This window comes from Phoenix dactylifera, unplaced genomic scaffold (assembly GCF_009389715.1).
Source record: "Phoenix dactylifera cultivar Barhee BC4 unplaced genomic scaffold, palm_55x_up_171113_PBpolish2nd_filt_p 001094F, whole genome shotgun sequence".
Taxonomy (NCBI): Eukaryota; Viridiplantae; Streptophyta; class Magnoliopsida; order Arecales; family Arecaceae; genus Phoenix; species Phoenix dactylifera.
This window is the reverse complement of record NW_024068441.1, coordinates 72,305-94,811: the sequence shown is the minus strand read 5'-3', so window position 1 is coordinate 94,811 and position 22,507 is coordinate 72,305. Positions and strand designations below refer to the sequence as shown.

Here is a 22,507-nt window from a genome sequence, read left to right as displayed (position 1 = left end):
GGTGGAATAGCCCAATTTCCCTTTGCACTCCATAATTTTACTTGTTAACTTGAAGGTAATAAAAAATGAAGTCGCGTTCGTTTGTGACCAAGTTGAATGACTTTTGTTCCGTGGGCATTCTTACCTCCTTATTTATAGATGTTGTTGTTTGATAGGGGCTGGGTTGGATCAAACCCCTGTCTTCTTGTTTTCTTCTTTTCCCTCCTAGGTAGTCCTGGACCTGGCCAGCCCACAGACCACAGTAGTAGGTTGAAACTTTATAATTAACCAACTAATTAATAAGTTAGTGCTGAGTTAAATATTTGAACCTATGTAGTAAGTTAAAAATTTATAATTGCCATGTTACCTTCTTGCAGGACATGTACAAGCAACAAATCTTACTTTGGCCCTCATTCAATTTACTCAGATCTAGATTTTAAGCTGGATGTCGTTCATATGCAAAGCGATGGCAGTCTTTGCCTAAACAATCATATATATTAGCTTGTACTGATCTTTGCTGTATTTTTTTATTTTCCAATGAATTTCTGTGATGTGACTCTATGTCTCATACACAGAGAGAGAGAGAGAGAGAGAGAGGGAAAGAGAGAGAGTCATCAACCCTCTAGAGTCAATATCAGTAACAAGAAAACATGCCAAGAAACTAAAACAAACATTTAAAAGAGAGTAAAAAGTTATCTTTGGCAATATTATTTCCATCATCAGGTTACATGAGGAAATTTTATTTATCAAACCTTTATTCAAGTAAACAGGAAATTATCCATTCCTTCTAATGGCTTATTCCAGATGATATTTTTTAATTTATAACTACTTATGCTGTAATCCTCTCTCATCTTTTAACTGAAGTTGATTGGGTAGACAGGTTGCTCATTTGGGTAGAACAACCCCCAGTTTTGCTCTATCCCTGCTGACTTTCCGTTCTCATTGAACATGGAAAATATGTAAGTCTCTAAAGCCTTTCCAGATCTCCTTGGAGTTCCTTGACCAACATGATTGATTAAATTCTGATTATATGTCTGTGCATTGCTGATGGTTGCTACAGTATCACCTGCCGATGGCCAACCGCTCTCCGATACCACGATCGCCACATTAGACCCTCCCACATTCTCTAATGCTGCGTAAACTGCATCGACCATGGCATCAAAGAGATTCTGGTAACTATATTGCCCATCTTGGACGACAGTTCCTGAGGAAGTGAACAAAGCATAATTGATGTCGATCGAGCCTTGGTTATCAACGTAACTGAAGTAGGGATACACATTTACTAGGAGTGGGGCTCCATTTTCATTCAAGAATTGAATGATTGGCCCTAAGGTGTTCAGTGCATCAGAAGAGAATGCACCATGTGAGGGAGGATATGAAACCCCAAGGACCACTGTAGCAACTGAAGTTGAGACTTTGATTTGGTTTTGTAGACCTGCAGTAGATAGAGCTGAGTAAATGTTCTTCATGGCAGGGAGCACATACTGAGCTGAATCTCCAGGGATAACTTCATTGCCTACTGCGATATATCTAAATGAGACATCTGAATAAGCTTGAATGTTGTTTTGGACCCAATCATTAGCTGCTGAAGCATCGGAGGCTAGATTTTGGAGACCATCATTTGGGACGTCTACAATGAGTTGAATGTTGGTTCCTTGAAGGGCTTGCAGAGTTGGTGAGTATGGATCATAGATCCTCATTTGTCCAATGTTGTTAGATTTGTAGAGAGCCACCACATCACTAGGTTGGGGTAGGTTGTTTCCGAGCCTTCCATAACAGACACCAATCGATTGCACACCTGAAAGAAAGCAAGTTAATTAGTGCTACTAGTTATTAATATTTGCAACAAAATTTCAAATGATCTCCATACAAATTTCAAAACAAATTACATAAGCTTTTAATTGGAAAGGAGGTATAATCGCTCAATTTTATTGCAAGAATGAAGAGATCTTAGAAAGTCACCTCTCGGAATATTGTATGTTCAACTAGCATATGATATATGCAAGTTGCATGTTCCTTAAAATATGCACAAGTTGCATAAGTTAAAACAGCCTTTCAAAAATTAGCCCTGCAAACGACTTGGACAGTTTCAAGATTAGGGATGGTCCAAGTCAGATGCATGCTGAAGTCAAGCCGAAATCTGACTCCAACCCTAACAGACTTGCATAAGAATTGGTAGTTATTATTGCTGTTTTTCTCTTTTACTTATTGGTCCTTTTGGCTCACAATAGGATGTGTTTATCTAAGGCTGTAAATGGGTCAAGTCGGATCACAGATCGACCTGACCCTCTTAGAACCGACCCAACCCATTTTGGAGGACTCATGGGGCCGGGTCAGGTTCTAAAATTGGCGATTAAGGTTAACTAGAGCACCTTCATTAGATGGCCAAGCTAAACCTAATTAACAGACCGAAGGTTAGCTTGACACACACACAGAGAGATAGGGAGAGATAGAGAGAGAGAGTACTTGTTGGGAATACTACGAGGACTCCAAGGAGTAATGTAATGGCAGCCATGGAAACAGAACTCTGGCTTGCCATGTTTGAAGCTCGAATTGAGATTTAATTATCTCGGGAGTACCTTGGACGGGGCATACATGTACAAGTTCGCTCATCTTTATATAGAGGCTTCGGAGCCAGCTCCATGTCTTTGGTCAATTTTTCTGTAGAAATTTTGGTTCCATGATTGGACCGGCGTAAAGATGGCCTGCATGTATGATATAATGGAAGAGTCAGACGTCCAACCACCAGTCTTTCCATCTATCAAGGCTGGTTCTGTGGAACTCTAAATATCTGATTGCAGTAGAAGGCCTATGTCGTGTGGAATAGCACTGCTTCTCTTTGTATCTACACATATTTTCTTGTTTCTTCGAAAATTTTCCAATTGGGAATTGTTTTGTATGATGACTTCCTCGCATGGTTTTTGTTCCCTACCAAACATTGTTATTCATCCTACGCATGCTCCATGGTTCCGAGCACACTTTCATTGACTGAAAAATCCCATATATATATATATATATATATATATATATATATATATATCAAGACAAAAGTGAGACATCATGTCATGAAACTTGAACAACCACTTAGCAAGTATAAAATTCCATCATCTTGATTAGAGGAATGCCACATATATACATATGTGCAACTGAAAATTATTAACATGCCAGCTAAGTAAAAAATATATTGCATTTACAGTACCATCCTTAAGCGTTGTTCGTGCAGCATGTATACGGTATATATGTATATTAGCATCATGGTATTCCATATACTATTCTTTCCAAGGAATGTGATCCATATCTTATTCAAAAATACTAATCTACCATTCAATAATAAATTTTGGAAGTGGATGGATAACAGTATTATTAAGCGTGGTCTCCTGTTCTACCATACAAAGTTTGCCCGAGTCAGCTTGTAGTCCTTCCATGTTTTCCCACGGGCATGCATGCAGAAGAACAAGAAGAGGAAGGAGGAGGTAAAGTCTCCGAAGACTTGCCAGAATTTGGAAGTACTTGCGTCGGCTCAGGATGTGGTTGGTGGTACATCAAATGTTTCTGGCAGGCATTGCATTGGAATTTCTTGCAGGCATGCTGGACCTGAAAACTAACGTATATGCAAAGGACTATCCATACAGCCTGGACTGGACGTAGGGGATGTCAAGTCGCATTCAAGGTTGAAGGTATTGTCGACTTCGGAAATTGGAAGTCTGCTCGCTAATAGCTTTTTCGGTCATACTACATATGACTTCAAAGTTACACCTTGTAATTCTCATTGGAAAAGCTTTCCATGCTTCAACCCGGTAATCCATCTATAACCATCCATGTACTCAGCAATGGTTGACAATGCAAAGAAGCTCCTCTAGTTCCTGACACAAACAAGATATGTAAGAGATGGACACAAGGCAAGCTTTAGCAAGCTAGAATATAGCTGAGCTCTACTTAATTGAATTTTTAGCCAAAATATAGTCTTTCATAAATGTCACATTTTTAGGATATTGGCACAAGTTTTTGAGCCAAGGACAAGCATAGTTAGCTGTAAACTAGCATGTAGAGTGTTGGTGTGGTCCCTCCTCACGTGGGACCCACCTCATTTGATTTAAAATGGGATAAGAATGAAATTGCGGCCTCGGTGAGAGGAAAAAAACCCCCGCGGGGGGGGGGGGGGGGGGGGGGGGGGGGGGGGGGATGGTGCTGCTTTATCGGATTGTATTCAGATTTCGCTAAAATTATAGTATGTTGTTTCTGGCATTGAAATTTACAGATCGAACGGATTGGATCGTTGAAAAGCCCTCTCTATTGATTATTTCGAATATCAACACTGTCTTGGGAGGGGGGGGAATAAATAGTGCTGCTTTGTCGGATAATCGGATAGTTAATTGTATTCAGATTTCGCTAAAATTTCAGTATGTTGTTTCCGGCATTGAGATTTACAGATCGAACGGATTGGATCGTTGAAAAGCCCTCTCTATTGATTATTTCGAATATCAACACTGTCTTTAGTTGATCTAGAGAGGATCTATTATAATTTTATTATTTTAAATAGTGGAAGTTTTTGGCTAGACTAGGCTTCGTAGCTTTTTTCTTTATATAGAACACTACAACAAAATAGGGTTTTGCCGACTATTTTCCGCCGAAGCTAACAGAAAGCGTCGGCAAATTTCAAAACAGCGCTGATATACTACGACGCTTTTGTATAGCATTGGGTGAAATTAAAATAAGACGACGCTTCAAAGCGTCGTCGGAGGAAAAAGGCCACCAAACCCACGGATCGCCGGCCTTTTTCCCGATCCCCTGCCTTTTTCCCTCTCTCTCTCTCGTGCGGAGGAAAAAAGGGTTAGGGCACTTGTGCGGAGGAAAAAAGGGTTAGGGCAACAAACCCTAACCCTTTCATCCCCCGCCGCTATCATTCCCCCCCCCCCTCCTTCCTCCCCGATCATCCCCCCCCAAACCCCCCACCAAGCTTCAGATCCCCCTCTCCCTTCGAGCTTCGAGGACGACCCCGCACCGTCGAGAAAGGTGTTCTATCCCTCCGAGCTAAGGATACGGCGGTGGTGGCGGGCGGGATGTGGTTCGACGACAACATACCCTTGAAGGAGGTGTTTGATAATCTGAGATGCACGCGGGAGGGGATGTGTTCTTTCCCTCACCACTTCAACTGATATAGATTTGTGAGACAACCCTCTTGTATGTGCTTTTTGTTTTTTAATCTAGCTGTTGATTTATTTATTTATTTTTTGAATTTGTTTGTGGTTGCAGGAGAGCAAGTTTCTGAAATTCTTAGGGTTCATGTGGAATCCGCTGTCGTGGGTGATGGAGGCGGCGGCCATCATGGCCATCGCCCTCGCGAACGAAGCGGTGAGTCCTGGAAACACCATAATCTGATTGTTTTCTCTGGTGCATTTCTTCTTCTTTTTTAGTTTTTTTTTTTTCTGTGACGAACCCATATGGGTTCTTGATTCCGTTCAACAGGGGAAGCCCCGAGACTAGCAGGATTTCGTGGGGATTATTACCCTGCTTCTGATCAACTCGATGATCAGCTTCATCGAGGAGAACAACGCTGGATTTGTTTAGATTTATTGTAGATTTTATTGCAAGTTATTTGAAATCTTATGCCTAATTTAAAATGAATTTGCTGAATTTTCAATAACACAATTTGAGATGAGAAGTTACCTTTTCTCTCTAGCTCTTTTCTGTCCGAATGTTGGATGTTAAGTTGCTCTGATCATCAGAGGGACACTTTAAGATTTAAATGAATGAATATTTTGTGCCCACACTCCCCTTTAATTTCCTCTTATTTTGAATATAGAGCCCACATTTTTTTTTTTGCTCATAGCAAATGAGTCTTGCACATAATTAATTTTTGTTATGTGATTTCCAAGTTAATAAATCAAGAGGTTTGATATCAAAGCTTCAAACATACAACTTGAAAAAATAACGTATTAGTCATTCTTATTCCTAATTATTTTAGAAAAAATTATATGGCCTGTATAGGCTTCCAACTGGACTGCTTTTAAAAACTACAACTAATACCTGCGATATGTTCTTTTTTTGATTTTGATCGTTAGTATCTAGTTTGATGTTTTTTCCCAGATTAGGTACTTATGCCATTTATTAGTTTTTCTTTGTGTATTTGTTCAATTCTAACTTTCAAATTCAGAAATTTTCTTTGATATCTATTGGGCCTTTTCTTACCATTCTATTTAGTTGCTAATGTACTTTGGTAACTCCTGATGTATGGTTTAATATGTTTATTTCAGCCTTCCAATGATACTGCCCTCTTGTTTATAAAAATTCATTCAATTGTGCTGGAATATGTATATCAAGTTCTTTGTGACAGTGGTTTAGGATGATTTAAATTCTGGATTGCAGTTTTCTTATGTTCCTTTCAGTGCATGATTATTTAAATAGGTTGGTTTTTTATTATAACGATATTGCAGTAAAAGCAAGAAGCGTGCAACATCTCTTAGGACTTGCAATATCTGTGGAACTGAGAGATGCCTCTTAATAATGTAAAGGCTTATGACAGGAAACTTTTTAGCAACAAATTGTGTAGATAATTGTGTAGCCAATTCTTTTACCATTTTTTACTTTTTCCTCTTGTTATGTGCTTACTTTAGAAGAACATTACTTGACAAAATTTGATGAGGTTTATCTCTGGGGACTCCAGAAGCTGCCTTTGTACCTCCAAGACCCGATTATAGCCGGCCTTTTGTAAGTTGATGCCATATTCTTGAAATTTTAAATGGTCTCGACTGCTTTAGACTGTTTGTAACCACATATTTCTGTGTTCATGTGTATGCTTCTGCATATGCTTGATAGTTATTGTGGTGTTTCTGTAACAGGCTTGCGTTCCTTACCCTTATGCTTATCCAAGCTTCGTTGGCATGCTGGCTGTGTATGGGTCACATGCAATTGTATGTATTATTGAGCATGTTCTTCCTTTCAGTTGTCTAATTTTTTTATATTAGTTGCAGCTCAATCAGTATTTTAATAGAATGGACAAAAGTTGGATAAATAAGTCGAGATCTAGTGCCGAACCAAAAAAATTTGCAGTCTCAGCTTACGAATATTTCATCTTTGTTACAACGATTTCTTCCTTCTCAGGTAACTAACTATATATATTTGAATACTTTACATATTATCAATTATGATGTATAAGTTAATGTATCCCATTTTTACAAATATCTAAGGTTTCTTTCTTTTTTTTTTGGTAGATTCCTGATACTTCAAATGCTCGCAGAGATGATAATGATGGAGCTTAATCCCGTCCCTGATACTTTATAGATTATTTTTTTATGGAGTTTGATATGTATATATTTTTTATATTTTCAAAGTACATTGTAATTCATAACTTTTTATATAAATTTAATCAGATATGACAATATAAATATTTCGAATGATCTGAATGTTTGTGTTAATATCAATGTAATTTGAATGTTTGGTTCATATTGTATAATGTGTGTTTTATGTTCGGCCTAGGCGTAACCTGCGTGCCACGACGGTTTTTTCCGACGCTTTATAGCATCGGAAAACAATATTTATCTTGTCGACGCTTTAAAGCGTCGGCAAAAAGCGTCGGCAAATCCCGAATTTTGCCGACGCTTTCATTTAGCATCGGCAAAAAGTTTTTCCACTCCGGTATCGCCGACGCTTCTGTGACGCTTTGATTAGCGTCGCCGGATCTTTAGCCGACGCTTATAAGCATCGCTAAAGGCCCTAAATAGCGTCGGGAAAGGTAAGTTCTCCTGTAGTGGAAGAATTTTTCACGTTAAAAATTGTGTTGTCTCTTGTTTCTGGATTGTTTGATTATTTTGCCTCTTAATTGCTTGAGTAGATTGTAGATATTATTATTACTTGATGTTGATATTTTATTTAATTACACAAAGAGAAAAAAGAAATTTGCGGTATCATTATATCTTGATTGCATTTTTTTTCAACAAAGTTGTATCAGAGCAGGTTACTAGTGGCTGATTTTTTTTTTTGTTGATTAAATAGAAGAGCATTCAGGTGGAAGTATGGTTAAACTCACATCTTTTAATTTTTTAATTTAGAATCTACGAATAGAAGATTTACTATTTTACAAAGACTTGTATGATCCTATTGAAGGACATAGTGCCAAACCAAGTGGCAAAACTCGGCAAGAGTGAAAAAAAATGAATAGGAAGTGGTTGGATTAATCAGGCAATGGATAGATAATAATGTTTTTCATCATGTTGCTATAGAGACTAATGTCTACAGTTTACGGCAGAAATTAGAGAGTCTCTATGAGTGGAAGACTGCACAGAACACGACATTCATGATCAGAAAACTTGTGAATATGAAGTATAAGGAGGGAAGTTCAGTGGCCGAGCATTTGAGTAGATTTCAGGATGTGGTAAATCAACTAAACACTATAAAAATGATATTAGATAATGACTTGCAAGCATTGTTGTTACTCACCTGCTTGATAGTCAAAAGCCTCTAGTTGTATCACTCAGTAATTCAGCACCTAATGGTGTGGTAATATTAGGAATGATAAAAGATAGTATACTTAATGACGGGACCAGAAGAATAGAACATGATGTGACTACACAGTTAGAGGCACTGGTTACAGAAAGGCAGGGGAAGAGTAAAACTAGAATTTCGTAAAATTTTAATAATCATGATAAGTCAAGAAAAAGATCCAAATTCAGAAAAGAGATCAAATGTTTTTATTATGACAAGCCAGAGTACATGATATAGAGTGCAGAAAATTTACAAGAGAGCAATTAAGGAAAAGAGGTGAAGAAAAGAAGGAAATGATACAATTTTTGCATCTTATGGGGATGTCGGTATTATTTATGATGAGGCTTGTATAAACTTTACATGCCAAGATTGTACTTGGATTGTTGACTAAGGTACCTCTTTTCATGTTAATTCTCGACGGAACTTCTTCATATCCTAAACTAGTGGTAATTTTGGCAGTGTCAGGATGAAAAATGAGGAGTAACTAAGATCATGTGCATAAGATATGTTTGCTTGGAAACCAGCATTAGGTATCAACTATTGCTGAAATGTGATGAAAGTTACCACAACCATTTCAGTGAAGAAAAATGGAAGCTTACCAAAGGTTCTCTAGTGGTATCAAGAAGAAATAAATCAAGGGCACTTAAATGATACAAGCAAAATTACACAATGGGGAGCTGAATACAGTTGAAGACTCCTCCATTAAATTATGGCATAAGAGGCTTGGACACATGAGTCAGAAGAGACTTAATATTCTAGCCAAAAAGAAACTCATTTCTATAAAAGGTACGCCTCTAAAGACTTGTACTCATTGTTTAACCGGCAAACAACATAGAGTTGCATTTCATAAATCCCCTCCATATAGAAGATCATATGCTATGGATGTTAGAACTCTTGGTGGTGCTTTGTATTTTGTTACTTTTATTGATGATCATTCCAGAAAAGTATGGGCCTAATTATGTTGCCCAAGGTGACAAGCCAAGAGGGGGGGGTGAATTGGTTTCTTTTAATTTTAACTATCTTACTTGTGTTAAATGATGAGTTAGTGAACTTAAACAAATCACAATACAAACAACAAGAAGTATAGTGGTTCGGTGCTCTCCTTAGCACCTACGTCCACTCCCCAAGCGACCTCTTGGGAATTCACTATAATCCCGCAGATTACAGTTGGATTGTTTTCCGGGCTCACAATCTAAAAATCTTTACACTTTGGTTTTCCGAGTTCACCAAAAATCTATGTTGGTTTTGCGGGCTCACCAACGAACCTATACAATTGGTTTTACGGGTTCACCAACAACCTACGTTGGTTTTACGGGCTTACCAACAACCTATGTTGGTTTTACGGGCTCACCAACGAACCTTTACAATTGGTTTTCCGGGTTCACCAATCAACCTATTCCGTTGGTTTTGCGGGCTAACCAACCAACCTTTACAAGTAGTTTAATAAACAAAGGAAGAAGATTTAAACTCCTAGATGAGCAAATATAACAATATAATCTACAAAGAAGAGTTTAGAGAATATTTATCGCTTGATGTGACTTCTCTCTTCTTTGTCAAGGATGCTTCACTCTTCAAGGGTGGATGGAGCTCTTGATGACTCTTTGAATCTGCTCAACCACTTTCTTTTGATTCTTGAATGAAGCACTTGGATGAAGCTTGCCTTGCTAGGGTTCTCTCTTGAATGCACTTGATGTATTTTCCAAAGCTTACTTCCTCTGATGAATACTCCCTCTTAAATACTTCTCCAACCTCCAAATAGTCCTTCCTGACCGTTGGATTGAAGAAACTAGCCGTTTATAGCCGTTGGGAGTCCAAAAAGCACTTCTGCACAACTAGCCGTTATGCTTCTGCCCGTGCTTGGGTCGACCCAAACTTTTCTTGGGTCGACCCAAACCTTGGGTCAGCTCAAACTTTTTCTTGGGTCGACCCAACCTTCAGAAACACAGAAACTTGGAATTCAGCTTTCCTTCACTTGGGTCGACCCAACCTTTCCTTGGGTCGACTCAAAGTTCACTTGGGTCGACTCAACTTCTTCTTGGGTCGACCCTAACAGGGTTTCCAGAGAACCTTTTCTGTCTTCTTTTCTGTCTTGCCTTTGGGTCGACCCTCTCAGGGTTTGGGTCGACTCAAGCTTGGGTCGACTCAACTACTGTTTGGGTCGACCCTCTCAGTAAATCCAGAGAACCATTTTTCTGTCTTGTTTTGAGGATCTTGATCCTTGGGTCGACTCATGCTTTCCTTGGGTCGACCCAACTCACTGTTCATCTTTGCCATTTTTGCAGAAGTGTGCCAAATGTTTTCTTGATGTGCCGGGGTCGACCCAATCATCCTTTGGGTCGACTCAATCCACACTTTGCTGCATCTCAAGGTTAGATTCATTCAAATAAACAATGAAATGTATCTATATCAATTTATACAAATATACTGAGAGTAACAGACTTATAAATGAAGTATCGTTTTAACTTATAACATACTCTTGTTAAATGCTTGTTAATTATCAAAATAATACTATCATTCTCAATCTCCCCCTTTTTGATGATTACAAAATAAAGAGTATGAGCTTATTGATACTTATTTTAAAATCAGTTTTTGAAAGGGCTTAACTTGCTGAATTTCAGCTTTTCATATATAAGAGTGAAGTCTCCCCCTATTTCATTTAAATGTTGCCAATTTGACTTTTTGTGTTACTCCCCCTTTCATTTATAATTCATTAAAGATGAAACTCCAAAAATTTGAGATAAAACATGAGTTTCAGGTTATGTATCGAGGTGTGAAAGGTGCGTGCCAAATTCTGAAATTCTATGTGCCAAATTCTGAAATTTGATAGAAATTTTTGACTTGATCATTTTCATTGTTGCAAATTGCTCCCCCTTGGATGCATATGCTTTCCTATATGATTTTCAAGTTGTTTTACAAGTTATTTCGTTATTTCTCCTTCTTTCTTTACTTCTCCTCTTATTACTCTATCTTTACTTCTCCCCTATTACTCTTTCTTTACTTCTCCCACTTTTTGTTACTCTATTTACTCTATCTTTACTTCTCCCCTATTACTCTTTCTTTACTTCTCCCCCTTTTTGTTATCATCAAATAGGTACATGGGAAAAGACACAATAAATAACAAACATTCAAACTTCATTGATCAAAATAGGAACATTTTAGTACAATCATGCCAAAAACAAAAGCAAATACAATGTTCCTCAATCAAGGTTCAAAATACATGATCAACACAAAATACATATGAGAACTAGATACATATCCTAGGCTCTAAACAAGATCGTGAGACTCTCCCGGATCGCTTGGCTACGGCTCTCTTGGGTTCTATTTCTCCAAGATCTTGAAGTAATCTACTGTTTGGAGATGATTGGAGAAGATTTGAGAGTGGAAAATAGGGTTTTCGGAAGAGGACAAAGGGTAAACAGTGCCCTAGATAGCTCACGGGTCCCCCTTTTAACAGTGGGGTCCCGACGTTGGGTCGACTCAAGAATTTTCTTGGGTCGACTCAACGTTGGGTCGACCCAAGTTCAGAAATTTTTCCTTTCTCTTCCTTTTCGCTTCTAAAAAAAAATTTTCCTTGCTTCCAATCCTTACAAATTCTTTCTGGGACAATGATACATGAGTAAGGAATCTATAGATTACAAGTTTGACTCATGTTTCATGGGTTTTTAGAAATGGGAGGAATGTATCATGAGACTGCTTGCTCCCTTTTATATCTCTTCAATAAAAAGAATCACATATGCCTAATTCCCTCCTTAGCGTGCAGATTCTATCTTCACTCAAGGATTTTGTGAATATGTGAGCTAATTATTTTTCAGTACATATATGCTCAATACATATGTTTCCATTTTGCACATGATCCCTAATAAAATGATATCTTATTTCTATGTGTTTGGCTTTAGAAATGAGATATTTAAGATGTGAGCCAAAAGAAATCTCTAAATGTAGATTCCAAAGATATTTTTTTTTTCCAATCAAGTGTAGATGGAATCTTTTTCAAGTTATTTCAAGGAGTATCAAGAATAATATTCAAAGAAGGCACGAATGAAAATTCAACACCTTTATATATATATATATATATATATATATATATATATATATATATATATTAAGTATATAGCAAGATGAGAGCAATCTAATTAATTTTCAGAGTATAGTATAAGAGCAAATAAAGATCAAAACTTATATACTCGAAAAACATAAGATTATGTTGAATCCTTAATTCTTAATGACTTCAAAGTTCTTTCATGATATAAAAGTATTGGGGCATATATACCAAAACATGAATTTATGCAGTGTAGGATACATAAAATTCAAGGCTTTGAAAGTTCTTTTAGAGCTCTCTTAAAAACTTTCTTTTACTCCTTTAAAGATCATAGCATCAAAATCAATTAAAATGAATTGGCTCAGGATTGAAACACCAAAGTGCAAGCCAATAAGAACTCATAAGTAGATTCCAAGATAAATTTTCAAAACTAAGACAGATGGAATCCTTTTCAATTAAATTTTCAGAAATAAATGATTTACCGATGAATACAGATGGAAATCCAACTTTCAAAAGATATTCAATGAAGCACAAAGTTTACTACCACTTTACATTTAGTATTCTTTGTCTCATCTTTAGATGCGAATTTATACGATTAAGTTCTATATGATCTCTCACTCTGAAATTTTCTTTCTCTCCCTTAATTAATCATTCCATTTGAGAGTTTAGAGTTTGAAGATAATTTTCAATAAAGAGATTGAGTATTTAAAGCTCCACCTCAAAAGATGCATTTTCTTTCAAACCTTTTTTTTTTTTGCTCTTCTATAATATCAAGAATATAGAGTGATCTAGAATTTTTCAAAATTTATAGCAATCACTCTTTTTAATCTTTCAAGAATAAATTATATTTTCTCTTATTTTTTTTAAATGTATGGAAATATTAATCAGAAAATAATTCTTTTGAAGCTCAAATTTCTTTCAAAAGTAATTACATTTTCTTTCCTATAAGAATTATTGAAGTGAGTTGAAATATTCTAAGCTTTAGGATCATTAACTCTCTTCTTAAAAATAGCTTTTCTTTTTAATGATAGAAGCATTTAATTATGTAGGAGTGTATATTCAAAATATTAATTTCTTAGTCATAGTTTTTTTTTTCAGCAATGTATATATGAAGCACCATAAATCTTTTTAATATCAAAATAATATCATATGTTTAGAACCATTTATTTGCAATCAAGATCATTGAAAAACATATCATTTAGACCAATTTCAGTACACTTATAGGATAAAAAATGATATGTTTCAGATGCGTATCGAAGCAAACAACCAAGGTATCCAAAGTAATTCTATTTTTCTTAAACCGTAGTTTTCATCTAGAAATCATATTGAGTTATTCCCCAAAATGATGCAATCATTGAAGTATATAATGAAAGTTACAAAAATACAACGATAAAAGCATTTTTAAATTAAGTTTAAGCTTTTATCCTTAAGGTGTGTTTTCAAGTGATCGAAACTTCATTTGGCTTTTCACAAGCTTTTTATATACTTTCATTTATCTTGTCATTCATTTCCTCATTTTTGAATTTCTTCCTTTGACCACTCAGTGAATATTCTAATCTTCATTTCTTTTGGTTTTACTTTTCTATGCTCTATACTCTATTTGCTCCCTATCCGGTGGAGTTGGAAGGGGCACGAGGTACTACCACTAGCCTCCCTCTTGTGCCGTCCCTAATATACCCTACACCGAATAGTTGGGTCAAATAGTGCCGGGTACTACCACTAGCCTCCCCATTGGCACCATCCCTATGATGAGCAAAATAGAAAGGTTAAACCGTTTTCTTTAACAACAAGATATTCACTCCAAACTCTTCCTATTTAAATATAATAAATTATGAATTTTATCCCTTCCAAAAGAATGCTCACACAAGTCTCACAAATATGCTGAATATATTATGCTTGCTCTGCTTTTTCTTAAGATTAAAGTATTTGCTTAGCTTTTACTTCTCCCGAACAATGTTCATTTTCTTTTTCTTTATATCTCTCTCTTTTTGTTATTTTCAAGTAATTACATGAAAGAGCAGAATAATTAAAAAAAAATAATCTAATATGCTGCATATAAATATATATCATGTAAACAGTATTTCATTATGCCCAATAATTCATAGCTTATCACAAGTTATTCTGAATTAGAGATTTGAGGCATACACTTGTGTATTTCATGGTTATGCATTATACACGCAAGAGTATATTTCAATTTAGGCAAACCATGAAACAAATTTCAAAAGCATAAGTTAGTCAAAATATATGTAGACATGATATCAAGAAATTAGTAATTAAGGACTTTAATCATGCCACAATATGATTTTGCTCAACTGATTTATAAGAGAGATATATGAAATTACCGATTCATTCTGCATTCTTTAAGTCAAATACTTAATAGACTTCTCATGTATAAACTTTTGGCTGAAGAAAGTTCTCTCTTTTGTTTGCATATGAATGTTTATTGTACCTTACGTGGAGGTGTCCTTCAAGTTGAAATCTCTCATTTCTTGCTTATAGATCCTGCATCATTAGTAGAATCTTTTTCCTTTCTTGAAGGCAAGTCATTAGGTTGTCCAAGATACAAGAATATTCATACAACATATTTCATAACTATATGACTTGACATAAGATATGACAATGATTGAATTTGAGTCACTCTACTCAAAAGATTGCCTAAATATAAGCAAGCACAAGTCACTTGAACTAAAGAGATAATTTTATTAAATAATATGGTTCAAGGACACCCATGTGAGGCAATAGGAAGATTTATCAAAGTCAAACCAATTTCTTATTTTCAGAAGCAATTTAGCTTAGATTCTATTTGCTTAAGATAATTATCAATAAGATATACCAGTTAAGTTTTAATCAAATTATCTTAAATTGTTGTTTCTATCAAAATTCTGGTTATGATTCAGCTTTCAATACAAATAATCTTGTTTCAGAGAGATAGGCAATTTTCTTTTAGATTAATTAAGATTTTACATTTGACTTATGGGAGATGGTTCAAAGAAATTAATATTCATACTTTTAGAATATTTTTATGCTCAGATTAAACATGACGTGTTAACATTAATCAGTAGAATTTGAGATAATTTTATGTAAGGATATTAATCATTCAATCAAGGATACAATGATTATACTAAATGAAACACTTTAAAGATCAGATTTATTAATCTTAGATTTTTAGAATAGTCTTGAGAATTACTTATAAAGAAAAAACAATCCATTGTTATAAAACTTTTTAGTAGAATTTCCATTATGATCACGACACATTAATCATTTATGATTGAAACATATGATGCATACATGCGACTTATAGAGTAAATCATAATATATTTCAAATAATCACATAACGAATGAGTGATATAATGATAAATTATACTCATACCTTCACAAATAATGAAATAAGATTTCATAAGTATTATGCTCAATAAAGTTTTAACATGAAGGTATGAAATCAGCATCAAGTGTTTATACTAGAGAGGGAATTTAGATTTTGTAAACTTGAAGAAGAAGGTTATATATATATATATATCCATTCATTGTTTTCTTATCATGATGCAAGCACTAGAAAGTTTCATGCTAAAATCGTTGAGATAAGATTTAACATATGAGGCATTTAAAAACTTTGATGCAGAGAGTACGTAATTTCATAAAAAGATAATTTCAATACATGAAGTAGAATGTTAAACCTTATACTAGATTTAATGAATAAATTGAGACTTATCTTTAATTATGTGTCAACGCACCCATTTGTATGAAAATTTCATTTATTCCATGGGTAGCTTGGCACACCTACATCTACACCCTCATATTTTTATTTTGGGTACCCAAGCTTGCTTGGGTCCTTGAGGGTTAGTGCATATGGTTCCTTTTGGAATCCAAATCTGTTTAATCGTAATAACTTTACCATTTGATTTATTCGTATTAGAACTATAGGTAAAGTTTTTATGCCCAATCTTTTTATGTTTGAAATAAGTTATCTTATTTGATGGTTTGCTTGGCGAATTGATAACCTTTTTCTTTAGGGGTTTATTATTGAGCAAAGGAATCCAGCCAAGTCTTGATTTATCAAAAACAGCATGTTGGCTTTCAAACATCGTTTTTAATTTTTCTGAACTTACAGTGAATTTGTTAATAAAAGATTTCAATTGGTTAACTTCTTCACTTAAGTTTTGATTTTCTTTAATTAAATTCTGATTTTTCTGAATCAATTCTTCCGAATTTAATCTTAAGCGTTCATTCTCAGAATTTAATTTGTCTTTCATTTCAGCGGAAGAATTTCTTTCTTCTGACATTTCCAGATTTAGCTTTTTAAGATTTTTATTTTTCGTAGCTAATTTTCTACATTCACCATACAAATCATGAAAAGCATTTAATAGTTCATCATAAGAGAATTCTTCCTGAAATTCATTAGGTGTGAAATCAGATTCAGATTTTACCTTATCTTCTTGTGCCATAAGGCATAAGTTAGTTATCTCTTGTAGTTCTTTGGAGCTAGTATCATTATTGTTGCTCCTCACTTTCATTTTCTTGCTTGACTCTTTCTTGGTCAAGGCTTTCTTGCTTTTTATCTCTTTCTTCCTTTCTTCTTGCTTCCTCTTCTTCTTTGTCTTTAGGAAGCTTTTGAATTTTTCGGTGTTTGGGTATGGGTCCTTGTTTTCATCACCGAATTCTTCATTTGTTGTTCTTTCTTCCGGATTGGGAGATTCAACATCTTTTTCTGCAGGCTCACTGTTAGTGTGTAATTGAAGCACATGTGAGCTAATCTGAATTTTGTCATAAATATTTTCTAAAGTATCCCAGATTTCCTTAGCAGATAAGCATGCAGAGATTTTATTAAATTCAGTTTCATGGATAGCACAATATAGTATGTTCATAGCATTAGCATTCAATTGTGCTAAGTCTTTTTCATTAATAGTGTGAGAGAGTGAGTGAGGGCCTCTAGTAACAATGTACCATAATTCATAGTCTAAAGCTTGAATGAATATCCTCATCCTAGCTTTCCAGTATGTGTAGTTTGTGCCATTAAATAGAGGTGGTCTATTTGTGGATTGTCCCTCACTCATAGAACATCCCACTTGGGTTGTCATGATCTTTAACTCTTGATTATGAGATCAATGAGTACTATTGGAGCACCTTGCTCTGATACCACTTGTTGCCCAAGGTGACAAGCCAAGAGGGGGGGGTGAATTGGTTTCTTTTAATTTTAACTATCTTACTTGTGTTAAATGATGAGTTAGTAAACTTAAACAAATCACAATACAAACAACAAGAAGTATAGTGGTTCGGTGCTCTCCTTAGCACCTACGTCCACTCCCCAAGCGACCCCTTGGAAATTCACTATAATCCCGCGGATTACAGTTGGATTGTTTTCCGGGCTCACAATCCAAAAACCTTTACACTTTGGTTTTTCGGGTTCACCAAAAACCTATGTTGGTTTTGCGGGCTCACTAACGAACCTATACAATTGGTTTTACGGGTTCACTAACAACTTACGTTGGTTTTACGGGCTTACCAACAACCTATGTTGGTTTTACGGGCTCACCAACGAACCTTTACAATTGGTTTTCCGGGTTCACCAATCAACCTATTCCGTTGGTTTTGCGGGCTAACCAACCAACCTTTACAAGTAGTTTAATAAACAAAGGAAGAAGATTTAAACTCCTAGATGAGCAAATATAACAATATAATCTACAAAGAAGAATTTAGAGAATATTTATCGCTTGATGTGACTTCTCTCTTCTTTGTCAAGGATGCTTCACTCTTCAAGGGTGGATGGAGCTCTTGATGGCTCTTTGAATCTGCTCAACCACTTTCTTTTGATTCTTGAATGAAGCACTTGGATGAAGCTTGCCTTGCTAGGGTTCTCTCTTGAATGCACTTGATGTATTTTCCAAAGCTTACTTCCTCTGATGAATACTCCCTCTTAAATACTTCTCCAATCTCCAAATAGTCCTTCCTAACCGTTGGATTGAAGAAACTAGCCGTTTATAGCCGTTGGGAGTCCAAAAAGCACTTCTGCACAACTAGCCGTTATGCTTCTGCCCGTGCTTGGGTCGATCCAAACTTTTCTTGGGTCGACCCAAACCTTGGGTCAGCTCAAACTTTTTCTTGGGTCGACCCAACCTTCAGAAACACAGAAACTTGGAATTCAGCTTTTCTTCACTTGGGTCGACCCAACCTTTTCTTGGGTCGACTCAAAGTTCACTTGGGTCGACTCAACTTCTTCTTGGGTCGACCCTAACAGGGTTTCTAGAGAACCTTTTCTGTCTTCTTTTCTGTCTTGCCTTTGGGTCGACCCTCTCAGAGTTTGGGTCGACTCAAGCTTGGGTCGACTCAACTACTGTTTGGGTCGACCCTCTCAGTAAATCCAGAGAACCATTTTTCTGTCTTGTTTTGAGGATCTTGATCCTTGGGTCGACTCATGCTTTCCTTGGGTCGACCCAACTCACTGTTCATCTTTGCCATTTTTGCAGAAGTGTACCAAATGTTTTCTTGATGTGCCGGGGTCGACCCAATCATCCTTTGGGTCGACTCAATTCACACTTTGCTGCATCTCAAGGTTAGATTCATTCAAATAAACAATGAAATGTATCTATATCAATTTATACAAATATACTGAGAGTAACAGACTTATAAATGAAGTATCGTTTTAACTTATAACATACTCTTGTTAAATGCTTGTTAATCATCAAAATAACACTATCATTCTCAAATTAATTTGGTTTAAAATTTAATGACAAGGTGCTCGATCTATTCAAGCATTTTCATGCTAGTGTTGAAAGAAAAATGGGAAGATAATTGAAGTGTATTCGAGTAGATAATGGTAGTGAATACATAGGTTCATTTGAGAAATATTGTCGAGATCATAGCATCAAACTTGAGAAAATTGTTCCTAAAATATCTCAATATAATTGAGTTGCTAAGAGAATGAATCGTACTATTTGTAAAAGAATACGGAGTATGCTCTCTCATGCTAAATTTTCTAAATCCTTTTGGGGTAAAGCAATGAGAACTATAGTGGATTTGATTAACCACCCAACACAAGGGGGAATTGCTGAGATTCCACACACATTTGAGTGGAAGGATTGGACCTCCATTGTTGTGTGAGGGCTCTACTCCGCTCAAGCAAATTGCCAAGCTGACTTGTCATTTAGTCGAGCCAAGGTACCCTGGCTCTGCAAGCTGGGTGCTCCTAGTCTGCTTGTCCCAACTCTTCTGATCGGCTCAAAAGTCTCGACCAAGATACCTAGTCTTTCTCCCTAAAATTTGTTACAGGAAAGCATAGAAATATTTAAATGCAAGCACAATAAAGTACAACTCCTACATAATAAATATAAAATTAATAAATGAAGCTTAACTCTATTGGTTGGCTTTGAATGATCTTGAATATACTTCACCAAATCTCAGTTGAAGAAGACATGATCGTTCAACTCCCAATGAATGCTCTTGGATTATTCTCTTTGAAGCCCAATTTCTTTTTCTTTTTCTTTCTTTCTCTCATAGGCTTTTCTTTGTACTATTTGAGCCCCTTCTTCCTTTGGTGTTCTTATGGATTTATACACTTTGAAAGAGGTTGGAACATACTCCTAGCCATTAGATAGGTAATAAAGCCATTGTGAGATGAAAAATAGCCAATCTGACTTATAGAAAAACTAGTTGTTACTAGTGTCAGGCATAGAGGACTTGATTTAATATCTTTAGGGGTCAACTTGTGATCTTTAGAAGTCGACTCATAAACTTTAGGGGTTGAATCGAGCTTGCTTCTATTTCTATTGTGCCCTGTCTTTCTTTTGTGTACAATGTGGAGTCTGCTCCTTAGTTCAGGGTTTGAGTCGTCTGGTGACAAGAGTCGACTTGTTGTTTTTAGGGGTCGACTCTTCAACGGACTAGTTTTACTACTCTTCATCCTTCCACTGTGGCCATTTTGGGGTTGACGTATTATTTTCTAAGGTCGACTCTTGTTAGACTAGGGTCAACTCTTGCACTTCATCGATCGACCCTCAAATATGTTGAATTCCATAGCTTTATGCCTATCTTCTAAGACTATTCTGAAGTCGACTAGGTATCTGCTAGAGTCGGCTCATAAAGGTATATCAATCAGCGATAGAGTGTTGTGGTCGACTCGTTGCAATGTTGGGGTCGACTTTTAAGGTAGCTCAGGATAAAATTTTCTGTATTTGTGTTAGCTTTCAAGAATTGTAATCATGGACTTTCTGGAGTTATACTTCTTAATGTAGAGTTTTAAATATATGATCTTTAGGAAGAGTTATTGTAGGCTTTCTGAAACAAATCCATTAAACTCAAGATAATAGATTAGTCATCTTTTTACTTAATTATTTTAAATCATCAAAAACAACCATTTAGTGTCAACAGCTGGGATCATGCATCTTCAACAAATTATATTTCAACAGACTCAAGGTCGTGCTGCAACAATCTACTAACATGGTGCAGTAATGCAAGGACGTGTTGCAGCCATCTCGCATATGGTGGAATTGCTGGAACTCAGCATACATTCGACGAAAAGGTCGGACCACCTTTGCCATGGGGATTCTACTAGGCTTGGGACACTCATTGGCCAAACTAGACATCTAATTGAGCTGAGATACCTTGGATCTACAGGTTGCATGCTCCTAGTCTGCTCGTCCTAACTCTTCGAGTTAGCTTGAGACTCCCAACTAGGATGCCTCGGAGAGTTTTGGCGTCTCCTAGCTTCCATGTAGTCAGTGATCTAGACGAATCTCATTTTGCTGCATCGCCTTGCTCATTCAATGCCAAAACAAATCTTGCTAGCCCATTGAAGGGGGCAACCAGCCTTTGTAGGTCTTGTATGATTTTCATAAGAGCCTATACCTGCTAAACTAGTAAACCAAGCTGCCTGGCTTTTAGGCTCGTGCTTTGCTCTTATTCAGGATTCGAACTTCAGACTAGGCCTTGGACTTTATGACTATTTTTAATTTTTTTAAAAATACTAAATAGTACATTAAAATATTTTTTAAAATTCAAAATAAGGATAATAAATATTGTCAATTACTTACAACATGTCTATTATTCTATTTTGCTCACACATCAATAATAATTATCAATTACTCCTACAAATACATCAAACATGAATAAATAAAATAAATAAAATAAAAAATCAAGCTCAAGCCTGGCTTTAAACTCAAAAACACAGCTTAGCCCATTTATTAGATAGGAAAATTTTCTAGGCCCTCCTGACCTAGATGGACTAAATTTTTAGCCTGACCCCACCCAAAAAGCTTGAGGCTTGAGCAAGCCGAGCTGGCCTTCCAGCCTATGAATCAGTCTAGTTGTATGTAGAGAAGTTTTACCATTTTTAATATCATTGAGTCACATGGCATAGCTCTACTTCCTATCTATATATTCATGTGATGTATTATTTCCATACTAAACCAACCATACCAATAGTGTAATAGTCAATCTATGGATATTAAGTTGTTGAAAAAGTTGGCAATATCTTTAGATGTCCTATTGTTGACTAGAGAAGTAATCCAAGAGGGAGTGTGAATTAGATTTTTCAAAAATTTTATTGAATATGTGCATCCAAAAATTAAATTTTGAAAGTGTATGTGGTGTTCTTAAGACAAGTTTATGTAACAAAGAATCAAGAGAATAAAATCAACAAAAGAAAAAGTTAGAGCATTACAAACACAAGAAATTTATAGTGATTTGGTGTTAAAAGCATCACATACTCCCGAAGACTCCCTTCTTAGAAATTCCAAACCACTAATTGTTCAATAATGATAACAACCATCGCCGATTCCTCACTGACAACTGACCCCTAATTTTTTTCCTACAATTAATTTGGAAGCCATTTACATCAAGGAGAGGTATTGGAGAATAGTTTTTAATTATGGAAGACTCCTAAAGAGTGGGTAGGAAGCATTTAATAAGGTCTGTACATGTTGAAAAACTATCTATTATAGAGTTTTCTGAATAGAGGGGTCGACCCTTTGTCCTCATGGGTTGGCCCTGGGTATTCAGGGGTCAGGTCCTAAAAGG

The 22,507-nt window shown here is 36.0% G+C and overlaps 1 protein-coding gene across 1 annotated transcript; it reads right to left on the bottom strand.

Moving 5' to 3' along the window:
* Window positions 1-652: 652 nt before the first annotated feature.
* Window positions 653-2,587, bottom strand: LOC120107965 (glucan endo-1,3-beta-glucosidase-like). The gene is made up of 2 exons (XM_039121491.1): window positions 2,446-2,587; window positions 653-1,777 (listed from the first exon to the last, which is right to left on the bottom strand). The coding sequence occupies exons 1-2, from the start codon at window positions 2,516-2,518 to the stop codon at window positions 834-836; spliced, it is 1,017 nt and encodes a 338-aa protein (XP_038977419.1). The 5' UTR covers window positions 2,519-2,587; the 3' UTR covers window positions 653-833.
* Between the last annotated feature and the right edge of the window lie 19,920 nt (window positions 2,588-22,507).